Source organism: Pyrgilauda ruficollis, unplaced genomic scaffold (assembly GCF_017590135.1).
Source record: "Pyrgilauda ruficollis isolate IOZ18807 unplaced genomic scaffold, ASM1759013v1 scaffold24, whole genome shotgun sequence".
In the NCBI taxonomy this organism is placed as follows: Eukaryota; Metazoa; Chordata; class Aves; order Passeriformes; family Passeridae; genus Pyrgilauda; species Pyrgilauda ruficollis.
Window position 1 is genome coordinate 6,048,077 of NW_024523648.1, and position 12,534 is coordinate 6,060,610.

The window sequence follows — 12,534 nt, forward strand, 5'->3', positions numbered from 1 at the left end:
CTTCCTTAAATACAGAAATATGGACATTCCCGCAACATCCACAATGAGTCCTTCACAATGTAATTTGCCAGAGGATAATCCATACCAAAATAAAGCTTCCGAAAAATGAATAATTTTGTTATGAAAAACATGGTGGTGAAACTGAAGTATTACACGAAAAACCCCTACATGCAAGAAAAAGCCATGTGGCATTTAGTATCCAAGTCCACAAAAATTACAGAGCTGTAGTTATTTCAGCAAGAATGCCAGTACTCCATTACCTAAAGTGCATCAAAAAAGGCAATGTTATGTGTTGGAGGGAATAGGTCTATCAACAAGAACAAGCCCACAGCTTCCTTAAATAGAAAAAGCAACAGGTAGTTACGGGATGTAACTCTTGGTAGGGATTTAGAAGCTGAAGAAATGGGTCAGTTAAGAGCAGGCTGATGGTGAGCACAAAGCTGGGCTATCTACGAGACTGTCTCCTTTCCAAGGCAGGGGGTGACACTAGGAGACTGAAGAGATTTTTCTGATATCTGCCTGACTGAGTGGTACTGATACCTCAAGGCTTCTGCGTCCTGTGCTGGGCCTGAGATTCACTGAGCATTTACAGTCAGGTTAGTTGAAAAAAGCATTGAAAAAAGTCTGAAGAAGACCCCTTGTTAAAAGTTTTTCACCTGGGGAAGATGATCTGAGGATATGTGTCTCTAAAAAGCCTCGGTTCTTTGCTCATGCAGATGAGGTGCAGAGTGCTGTTAAGGAGCAGAGTAAGGAAAGTAAATCTCAGGTGAATCTCTGGTTCTGAGTGACTAAGAATGGCCAGTCCATCAATGCTACTATTGAATAAACTTGTTATTCACGTGAGTTGTAGAAAACATATTAACTTCTGAAGGAAGATTATGGGCCTTACAAACATACACCTTTCTCACCATGTTTTTGAGTCTCAGTAGTGTAGCAGTGCATGTATCAGACCCTGCTCCACAATTCTGTTGGGCACTTGACAGCTGCAGAAGACACAATCCAGACAAAACGGCACTTCAGCCCTCTGGCCCATTTGTATGTCCAAATCCATTTCACATTAGTGGGTCTCAAGTAGGGAGCTGGATCAGAGTTTTTTTACAATAGGTTTGGGTTAGATTCAGAGCATCAAAGACCTATTTAGCAGAAAAATCTGCACAAAATGGATGTGATTCATTGTCTATGCATGTTGAAGAAGTCAGGAGAGAATTTTTCCCTTTCAACAATTTAACTCAAAAGCTTTTTGTAACATAATTAGTCATCTGGAAAAAAGGAGATGTAATTACATAAGATAATTTTATCGTTCTCTGACAGATACCCAAAGCCTACATGTGAATCTGTATCTGCCTAAGGAGGAGAAGCAAGTTCTTCTCATCCTAAACTTGAACCTTGGAGTGTTGATTAGTTTTTAAGAAGCATGCAAGATAAAAAGCAAGACAATTAAAACATACTCTACTTTAATATCCTCTTTAATAAATAAACCCCTCTTTCTGTGTATTTTTCCAGGTACCTGCTGGTGAAAACTATTGTGATGTATTGTGATATATTATAATGATTTGTTCCTTCAGCGTGGGTGCCACGCACTTTGGGGATTTAATTTTCTATATTTTCAATATAGATAACAATGCTGCAATGATATCTAAGTAAAGCAAGGTGCTTGGGCAGAACTGTGTAGTTGTTACTTTAATTCCCTTTGAGAAAAATAAGAAAGATTTCCTGTATTTCCAGCAAGTCTATGTTTACATCATCCCTCGTAACAAAATAGCACGAATTGTTTCAAGTGAGTAATCGAATGCCTTCCACCAAAAAGAGCAGGAGCCTGTTTAGCTTCATTCGTACGGAGGCAGAGGCTGTACCCGGAGCAGAAGGCGGCTGCCGAGCTGCCACGCGGTGTCAGTGTGATGCAGAGAAAGAGCCCGGTCCCCTTCCTGTGCTCCGGCGTGAAGTCTGGCAGAGCTCTGTGCCAAACGGGACCTGGCACGGTGTTTGTAGTAATTCGGTGTTTCGGGAGCTGACAGTCTGATAGGGGCTCACGTGGGGTATTAAGGGCTAGTTGGGACAAACATGGAATATATTGCTGCACTTGCTACCCTATGTATAGCAGCATCATCCACCAGAGATTATATGCTCCAAAGTGGCCTCATCAATGAAACCACTTTTATCTCAATGAATTCATGAAATAAAATGACAGACCAACTTTCGCCTCCTCCTTGTTTGGAAAAGCTGGACAGACAAAATACAGGTGCCAGTGTTTCTTCATTTTCTGCCTAAAGGACAGGATGTTTTTGTGCAATCCTACTAGCCCACAACTTGTTCTGGTGTGGATGTACAGAGCAAAAAAATATTCAAAGACTGGTTTAATGAAGTTTAATAAATAATCTTAGAGAGAATCTTAGGCATAACTGTAAACTATTTGGAAGAGGATCTTGCTGCCTCTCACAATCAGAAGTAACCATGCAGCACAAAGAGATTTTATCAGCCTTTTGCTTGTTTGTCTCAGATTTGTGTTGAGAAGGCCATTGTATTGTCTGTGTGTAGTTGTTAACAAATATACATATTGTTTCTAATAAATTGTTTTATGATAAGGTCTGTGGAGAATACCAGGCAGAAGCCAAAGAAAACATTACATAAATAGCTTCTAATTAGCTTTTCAACTGAATAAAATTAAAGCACTCGTAAGGACAGAAGAGTCTTGTTTCATTTCTGCATGTAGAAAGTCCACTATTTCTTCACACAAAACCCAAGTTTTTACCCAGATAATCCTGGCACTCTTAGACTGTTTGTACTTACAAGATTTGCCATGCTCATTATATTCTTGCAGAAGTCAGAAAAGCCTGAACTAAAAATCCCCATTGAATACAGTTATCCAAAGGATAACAAAAGCATACTCACATCTGTAGAGCAGAATATTGCATAAGGTGACACATTTATATTATAACTGCATCTTCATGAGAATAGCTAGATGATGCAGGCAGCTACAATGGGGATGTCTGCGTCTGTAAGTGCTTGTGTGTGTGTGTAAGGTTAAAGCTCACAGAATATCCTTATTCCAGGTGTTTTCCATGTTGACTAGCTCTAAGTCAGGCACCCTCTTCTGAAGTGGGATAGCATTGCCAATTCTTCTCTAACAGTATTTCCTGGTGTCTGTAATCAAATGACTGTAAACTAAAATGGCACTTTCTAGAGTGCTCTTTAGTACTCCTGTGAATCATAAGGATAAACAACAATGCTGTACCTTTAGCACAGCAAGAAAAACTAAATGTTGCTTTCCCTTGAAATACTGATCCCAGGTGACTTCTCACAGGCATTAGCCATGCTGGGACAGGCGTTAGCCATATCACGGAATCACAGAATCACTAGGTTGGAAGAGACCTTCAAGATCAGCAAATCCAACCCATGCCCTAACCAACTAAACCATGGCACCAAGTGCCACATCCAGTCTTTTTTTAAACACATCCAGGGATGGTGACTCCACCACATCCCCAGGCAGACCATTCCAGTACTTTATCACCCTTTGCATGAAAAACTTTTTCCTAATATCCAACCTGTATTTCCCTTGACACAGCTTGAGACTGTGTCCTCTGGTTCTGTCAGTTGCTGCCATGGCCCCACCTGACTACAACTACCCTTCAGGAAGTTGTAGAGAGTGATAAGGTTGCCTCTGAGTCTCCTTTTCTCCAGGCTAAACACCCTCAGCTCCCTCAGCAATTCCTCATAGGGCTTGCTAGGATCCATTCAAGATCACTGGCTGGGGCATATTCTTATATATGCAGTTCTTTCCAAAGTGACTACGTAGTGGCTATGGAGCTGTGGCTGGAAGAATCAATGGAAGAAAAGAAATATTTCATTTCTATGTCATCATATGAAAATCCTTTGAGTCACAGATGAAGAGAAACCTCAGTTGAGCACATTCCCCCAGATGGGTAACTACAGCTAAGAGGCTGACGGGGAAATCCACTGAAAGGCACTGCTGGCAATTCCCAAGGTAAGATGAGCTGGCTTTCTTCATTAATTCCCAACATACCAGATTTCAGAATTTTGATTAACTTACTGATCTTGGACTTTTTAGCCTCACAGCAAGTTTAGAATTAGAGCAGCATGTATACATGGAAAAGGCCAAATATGACTTCTTACTTATTTCCATTGCTCTGTTAATTAAAAAAACATACTTAACATCATATCACAGAGTGTATTAAGATTATATCGAGTACCTTCCCACATCTTATATTGTCTAAAGTTTGAATAGTATTTCAGATCTAATTTGAATCCTTGTCCTTCTCTTTCATTTACCAGATACCCTTGTAGGTTGTACTAGGTTGTAATTTTACCTGTTTACAGAACACTATTTTGTGCAGTTTGTGTTCCTGGAAGTGCTTATTGCCCAGCAAATGCCACAGGATCCAGCCTGTGTCCTCCTAGGAGCCCTCCAAGGCACACAGTCCCTAATTGTGACACACACAGAGTCCTAAAATTGTACAGCCTTAGGATTTTGGGTCACAGGTGGTCCAAACCAGTCTGACTGCAGTTATGTCGTTAGCTAGGCTGACTGGAGTCCTGAAAACTAGCTGAAAAGCTGGTTCTTAGCATTCAGCTAAGGAGCAGGAAAACATATTTCGTAGCTGCTGAAAGCTGCTAAATACCTGCTTTTAATAGGTCTAATTTAAACCAACAAACATTTATTTGGATTGCGCATTTCTTTCAGTGGCTCAATTAATGGGGCTGAGTAATGAATGGAGGCACCACTGGATTGTATTAGCACTGCAGTACTGTGTTAGCAGCCTTTTGGCCCTGCTCAGGAGGCTGTAAAATGCTTTGTTCCTTACAACATAAACACCATTATACTCCTACCAGGGTTGAATTTACTCAACATTAAGCAAATGTATATAGTCCTGCAATTGGCACAACCCCAATAACAGACAGGAGCTGAGGAATGCTGCCACAATATGCGGCCAGATGTTTCAGGGTGGGACATTTCAGAGTGGGCCCACGTTCACTACTCTGGGGATGTGGGCTTGGACTAGCACAGAGAAGAGCTGAAAAAGCCAGGGCAAGCACTAAGGACTGCAAACAGTTCTCTGATACAGCAGCAACACTGAATAGTGCAGTGGAGATGGGACCTTAGTCATGCTTCTAAACTCTGTTCAAACACTTAATGTGTTAAAGGCTTTAGTACAGTTTGGGAACAGGTTCCTTGAAGAAATTCCTGGTATTTCCTGGTTCCAGGCAGGCTGAAAAACACTGTGAGAATGTAGTGGCTTTTGGTATGTCCATTTATGGACATGAATCAAAGGAACTGCAGGGAGGAAAAAAAGTGGAAAATGAGAGGAAAAATAAGTTAACTGAACTACTTCCTCTCTCGGATTCTTCTTGGGTTTTGGGCAAAGCCTTACAGTGGTATTTCTTCCCAACTTCTCCTTGCTAACTACTTCCATATGTAGGCATAGTATAACACCAGTTAAAGCCACATTTAAACACTGTTTTTAAAGAACTTCATTTTGGTGGTAGGATACAAAGTCAGAATGGTTGAATTACTGTATATTCAGGTAAGAATATTACTGTTCCTTTTTATATTTAATGTCCTTTTCAGTATAATGAAATTAGAGCTTTCTTCAAGTGCGAGGTCTGAAAAAGCTATGCTACATGAGAAAAATACAAATGATCTAGTAAAGAATATGCTATTTCTAGTGGTGTCCAAAAGTCAGTTTTCTCAGCTAAGTCTCCGTCTTTGTGAGACAAACAACTGGATACTGTTCAAAGACTTATTTGTTCCTGTGTGGTTGCAGATCATTAAAAGTGGCTCATTCTTGAAGACTTTTTAAACTAGTGTCTTTTGGTTGTGTCTTAGCTCTGAGGAATCTGACAAATTTCCATCTGGAGAGTAGAGCCTATTTCATATGAAAGGGCTATAATCCCTGTCTGTTGTTCACATCTGCATTGTGTTAGAAAGCTAAGCTGCAAATCCATGCAAAAGTGTTGTGGTACAAAAATCTGTAATATGATGGTTTAGAACTATTTCAAAGTATTTGATACTCTGGTCTCCAGCCACCTTGAATTTCTGTTTAATATTTAATTGAATACCTTTTATCAAATTAGTATTGACTTTACAGTGATTCTTTACCAACTGTATTATTAATATAGGTGGAGATCCATTTAAATGAGGTAGTAAATAGAAGGATTATGCTTTCATATATGAATAAAATATTTTTAAAGTACAGTAGCAAACTTGCTCAATAGGATTTTCTGAGGATGCAAACAACCAAAAGCAGACTTCCAAAACAAGGTATTTTGAAAGGAACGTGAACCAGCGTTCTCTCCCATGTAAGTGACTCTGGACTTTTGAACTCAGGTTTTTATTCTTCCATCTATGCATCTTAGGCACAAAGAATGAAACCAGGAAACTTCTTTACGGTTGAAAGGCCCACATTGTAGCCATCATTTAAGATGCCATAAATTCCACACAAGGGCTCCTTTTTCCTGGGATGCCTTTGAAAGAAAGCCTTACAAACAGTATGATGCCTACCTATACCTCTAGGAGGGCTTACAACAAAATATTTAAATTTCTTTACCTTCGGAGATAAAACCTTCAGAGGTCTAACACCAGTGAAATGGTGTAAAACCTATGCTTCTGTCAGAAGACTACACATGTTCCTGGAGAAAGGAGTTCAAACCATTATAATGCATACCTGAGATTTATGATCCCTGATATGATCAGGGGAGAGCAACAACTTGCTTAACAGATTTGCATATGTAGTGTATTCCCTTATTTTAACTCACAGTGGCAACAACAAACCACTATCAAATTATTCTGACAGGCCTCTTCCCTGCTCTGCTGGCCTGTGAAACAGTGCAATAATGTTTCAGATTGCAGGCAAGGCAGTTTCATCATCACATAACCTGGGAAAGGACAGGTAGTGGTCCTGGGCTGCTTTGGGGGAACCCCATTGCAAGTGCCTTTCAGACAGCCCTTCCTCAACCAGAGCCCTGCTGTTGCTCTCTGACCCTCCAGCCTTGTTTGCCAGGCACAGCTGGACGACAGTGCCAGGGGAAGCCACAGCGTTTTGTGGATTAGGTGCTGGAGATACAGCCCACACTGCAGAGAGCTGGGAGCAGAACATGAGTGAATCTCGTGGTCATGAGGCTCATGGGAATAACGGTATTAGGAAATGTCATTCATTATAATATCTGATACTAGCTGATAAAATACTGCAGAGCAGAGCTGCTCATCAACACGCTTTAGCAGTGCCATAAGAACCCCATTTCTCACAGGAATTAATCCAACCTGCCAGGTACATTGTGCTTTTTTTCTGTTTTGCTGATCCTGAGAGCTTCTATAGCAATGGTTATGAATGAAGTCCACGTACATCCTGTCCTTTCTGGAACTAGAAATGAGAGTTTTCTTGTTATTTGGGGGTGGAGCCACAGTAGCGGTCAGGCAACCAGTCCTTGGTGTTGTACGAATGTTTGAAGCGTTTCCAGGGTGAGCTGAATGGCTGCACAATATTCATAATCTGAAAAAAAACATAGAGAAAAAAATGCTGGAGAGTCTCAGGGAACATAAGAGCCAGGGGCTACCCAAAAGTATTTTGTATGGGACATAGAAAGCCACTTCCTCATGCCAGGAGAATTCCTTTTATTTTTCAGAGGAAGGGAAAATGCTTCTATGCCCTTGAGCAAAGCCTGGTGAAGCCATTGGCAAGACTCCCATTGACTTCCCATTAGTTTAGGGCTCTGTTGTTCATCATTAGTCAAAGCTGGTGTTACACTGATTTGCTGCTAATGCCAGCTGAAATCAATGGGATTGGAAGGTGCTCAGGAAGGATGGACATTTTTATAAGCTAACACTCTTTCAGCACCAGGAAATTCCAGATTGAACTTGTTTGCCTGAAAAGGATTCTTGTTGGAGAGCGTGTTTTTTTCTCAAAACAAGAACTAATGCTTCTAGTGCAAAGGTTAATTTTGAATTCAAAGAATCTCCTTGTCTTAATAAAGGGACAAAAAAAGTCTGTTATTAATGTAGGTCCCAGCACAGGACTGAAGCTTTTCTTTTAGCTTCAGGCAGATGAGGGAATTGACTCACAACTGTCCTTACAGATAGTTCTTGCTTATCTTAAGAAGAAGGTTTGGACCATTATCAAAATGTGTAGCTGTTACAATACTTCTCATCCGTGGCCTTGCAGGAGTTTGAACCCATGGAGACACTTTACACAGAACTGTCACATGTAATGGTTTGGCCTTGTCAGCAAGCAGGAAGATAATCTGTGTAATTGCCACCAGAGTTCAGTGCTCTACCATACCACACTTAGGTGTTAATTCAAGTAAAGCTACATCTAAATTAGCCCTACACCACATGAAGGTTAAATCCGACGTTTTTTAGAGGCCCCGTCCAACCTGTCGTATTCTGTGTTTTTTATGATACAACTCATTAGCTATTCCATGAGAATTGCACCAAATTTTAGGCTTCTGGATTTGAGTCGAGAGTCAAGAACCACTTCAATGCTTTTAGTAATTGAAAATATTTTCCTTGCCTTAGTTGAAAACAAATCTTAACCAGTGGAACACCTCAATGAAATTAAGCATGTAGTGTGGTGTATTACAGCAGCGGTTGAATACTATGGTGACAGCTGGCTCCCTTCAAACTACATGTGATGCATGAGGAGACCTGCTGCACATTCTAATGCCATACTGGGCTTGGCAAAGCAAGCCTGGCCCTTCCCTCCATTCTAAATTCAGAAGAGTAACAAACTACAGTTGGTTCACTACTAGCAGAATAAATAAATCTTTAGCTTATCCCTAAGCGTATGTGCTTCTGGAGAAAGAACTCCCCACACATTTCTTGATTTTCATCTAGTGCAAAGGCAACCCCTTTAGAAACATGAAAAGGAATAGTGGAGACTAAAGGTAAATGAAATACCAAGCCATTTGTATAAAAAATATAAATACTTTATTTTCAACTAAAAAGGTGCAAACATGTAACTTTTGGTCACACTTCTCAACAAATAAACTGTCCAAAAAAGAGCCATAGTCAAAGAAAGAAACAAATGCTCAAGTGGAAAGACTGATGAACAACAGAACAGCCATTTCTCTTAAAGCCACTTGTCTTATGAAGTAGTAAGTAAACATATTTTGCCAGACAAATGCTTTGTAACATTACAGGCACCTCAACTTCATCTTGACCTCAACTCACCATTTGGCCCTATCTGAACAATTTCCACTAGAGTATCTATTTCATGCTTTGAATGCATTGTCAAACAAGCTTTAAATCTTACCTATCTTGTTCCAAAAAAGAAGGCTATCATTGAACTTTCAAAGCATTAAACAAAAGCACAAAACTTTAAATTAATTTAGATAACTGTACAAATATATATACACACAGTATTTACAATACTCATAAAAAGTAGCTTGTTACAGGTAAATTAACTGCCACAAGCTGTCCAGTCTAATTGACATGATTCTGATTCTTGCTGGCCAAGCCATCTGAATCAGAGTGTCAGAGCTGAAACATTACTGTCCTGACTAACAGAACACCTTCTACTTAGCACTTTGCTGGGTGTTTGCATTCCAGCTGTTGCTGTCTCTAAGCCAGCGCCAGCAAACATGCTAATGGTCTCTTCTCAATTGCACTACTAGATGAAGCACGCTGTACCACATTAAGGGAACATTTGCTTGAATCTGCTTTTCCTGCCTGTTTCCCTTAACCCCATCACACCACCTCAGGTGCAACATGTTCTGAAGCTGTGTCTTGCTGTGGTCCCACTGTCCATTTTACGTTCTTCTTCAAATCACCATTTGGGGTCAGTAGAAAAATTGTCTTAAGTCACATGGAGCAGTTTGTTGAAATTAAAAAAAAAAAAAATTGATTTAAATACCTTGTGCTATTGAATCATGTTTACAAAATGAGATGCAAATCAGTTCAAGTTGAGAATGTACTTAGCGTCTCCTTCTGGCTTTATGCCATGTCTCCATACATCTTTCTGTAGTACAGAGACTCAAAGATGTCATTGTCTCCAGGGCAGTTGTAGTGGCACGCGCAGGTCTTGATGAACATCATTTTCCTTTTCATGATCTCCCCATCAGGGCACTTGAATTCCACAGGGAGGGTGGCTGTTCTGTGGGGTGTGCAGCAGCGCCCGTCAGTGCAAACACCACAGAACTTAGCTCTGTAGGTCTTCACGCTGGTGCAGCCAGACAGCTCGAACTTGACAGGCTTGGAGATTTTGGGGGTGCGAATGCACTTTTTGCCTTTCTGTTAGGACAGAAGTCAATACCAGATGTTTAGAAGGTAGGCTTTCACAAAGCACATTAAGCTTGCAAGTTACTGAGCAGACATGCTAATCCTTACTACATTATCATTAGGCAAGATTGTCTTATATAGTGCCATAACACAGCATGAGAGAAAACTAAGGACATTTAATTCTAAATAGTGATCACCACTAGGGTAAAACTCAAATTTCAAAGCAAACCACTTGAAACTGACTACCTGTCAGCACTGCATTTTTGGTCACTGCCCTTTTGCTAGTGGATGGAAGCAACCCAGTGCAGCATACATAAAGATAATCGTATTTACCTTGATGTTCTCCTCCAGGTCTGCTTCACAAGGTCTGACCATGCAGAGTCTACTCTGTTTCTCCAGTCTGCAGAAGGCATTATCATTGGTGACCCTGGTAGAGATACCCATGCCACAGGTCTTGGAGCAAGCACTCCATTCCGTGGTCTGTACCAGGCAGTTGGCACGCATCATTGTTGGGTCTGGACCGTAAGTGTCTTCCAGTCTGTAAGCTGCAGGAGACAGAAAACCAAAATGAGACCACTGCCTGACCTCAGCCCTCTAAATGCACCTTCCTTTCCCTGAGAAATTCAGGCAGCTACACTAATCTGTGGGGTGGTTCCACTAACTGCAGCACTCCAGCCTCTGCCCTGTGTCCACCTAGTCCACTGCCTTCAGCCTCCATCATGCAGGGTGCCCCCTCCCCCGGCTGCCATCTGCAGAGAGCCCCCCACTCACCGGCAAGTGCAGGTCCCACGGCAGTCTGCTCTTTGGCCTCATCGCAGACCCACTCCTCGCAGCACTTTCCAGGGAGCTTCACCCGGCGCGGGTAGGGGCAGTCGGGGCTGGGCAGGCGGACGTCCATGCTGCAGAGGGGCACGCAGCCCACGGCGCCGTCCAGGCAGGTGCACTGGTACTTGCAGCTGCTCTGGAAGGACTCTCCGCTCCGGTACACCATGCCGCTGAACACGCACGGGGCGCCGTCCCGAGCTGCGAGGGGCAGGAGGCAGAGCGTGAGTCGGGCGGGTGGGAGTCTCGGAGGTTCCCACTTTGCTCGCTCCCTGCCCGGCAGGACTCTGTTCCCCTTCCCGCGGCAGGCGGCAGCCCCGGCCCCCACTCACCGGTGCAGACGCCGATTCTGCGGTTGGCGGGGGAGCCGAAATCGCAGAAGAGCCCCTTGTGATGGTCGCAGGGGTCGCGCTCGGTGCAGAGCTCGCCCAGCTGCTTGGCGCACACGCGGCAGCAGCCGCAGCCGTCGAGCACCAGGGAGACGCCGGCGGGGCAGGTGGGACTGGCTCCGCACTGGCACTGCCCGCTGCACTCCTGGCCCTGAGCCTCCTGCAAGTGCCGGGGGGGACAGAGAGAGAGAGAGGGGGCGTCAGAGCCGCCGCCGGGACCGCCCGGACGGGGCAGGCGCGGCGGCGCCGCGGGCGGCAGCACTTACCGGGCTGAGGAGAGCGAGCAGCAGGGCGAGGGCGAACGGGGCGAACATGTTGGGGACCATCCTGCAGCGGTCAGCGGCTTGTGGGTGACGAGGCGGCGGCGTCGGGCAGACGGCGGCGTCGGGCTGCCGGATGGCGAGGGGAGCCGAGGTAAACCGAGAGCTTCTCGCAGGGCGGATCTCCTCGGCGGCGCGGACGGGGCTGCGGCGGGCCGTGGGCGCTGTGCCGGAGGGTAGCTGCTGCCGGCTGTTGTTGGGCTCCGCTCTCCTCCGCTCCGCTCCGTCCGAGTGCGGCGGGAGAGTGGCTGTGTGACTGCCGAGTGCCGGGACGGACGCCCCTTTATAGGCGGCGGCGGCGCGGCCTCGCCAATGGGCTGAATGGGGCCGCGGACAAACAGCGACATTCCGCGCATTCCTGCGCGCCGCGCCGCGCCGCCCGCCCCATCACGGTTTTTTATTTTTCGTCCTGATGCATTTTAAATGTGAGTCCCCGTCGCTGCCAGCGCTCCCGGCCGCCCCCCCCGCTCCCGGCAGCGCGTTATTTCGAGGCGAGCGGCGGGTCCGGTGGGAAGGGGCGGCGGGGCGGTTGCCAGGGGCGTTCGGGGGAATCCGCTATTTCCCTTCCCCTCTGCTCCCCGCTCGTCCCTCGTCCCTCCCCCGGGCACAGAGGATCGGGGGTGGCGCGGGGTACCCGGTGTCCGGCGGCGAACGGTCCGGGCACTTTGGTACCACCGAAAAAAGGTATAATTACACTACCGGGTATAAATTGACTCTGTGTACCACTGAATCATACTGAATATTTGTAATGTGTTCCTTCCCTAATAGATGCTCT

General features: G+C 44.4%; 1 protein-coding gene across 1 annotated transcript; it reads right to left on the bottom strand.

Moving 5' to 3' along the window:
* Nucleotides 1-8,921: 8,921 nt before the first annotated feature.
* Nucleotides 8,922-11,914, bottom strand: CCN2 (cellular communication network factor 2). Its single transcript, XM_041470032.1, has 5 exons — nucleotides 11,706-11,914; nucleotides 11,383-11,599; nucleotides 11,000-11,251; nucleotides 10,562-10,773; nucleotides 8,922-10,240 (listed from the first exon to the last, which is right to left on the bottom strand). The coding sequence occupies exons 1-5, from the start codon at nucleotides 11,763-11,765 to the stop codon at nucleotides 9,944-9,946; spliced, it is 1,038 nt and encodes a 345-aa protein (XP_041325966.1). The 5' UTR covers nucleotides 11,766-11,914; the 3' UTR covers nucleotides 8,922-9,943.
* Nucleotides 11,915-12,534: the final 620 nt, after the last annotated feature.

Bases quoted from the DNA above. Each gene is read 5' to 3' on its own strand.
- CCN2 (XM_041470032.1), bottom strand. From the start codon at position 11,765: ATGGTCCCCAACATGTTCGCCCCGTTCGCCCTCGCCCTGCTGCTCGCT. The intron at 11,252-11,382 runs GTGAGTGGGGGC...TGCCCCTCGCAG, and splicing joins CAGAATCGGCGTCTGCACCG to CTCGGGACGGCGCCCCGTGC. The intron at 10,241-10,561 runs GTAAATACGATT...CTGTCCTAACAG, and splicing joins ACCTGGAGGAGAACATCAAG to AAAGGCAAAAAGTGCATTCG.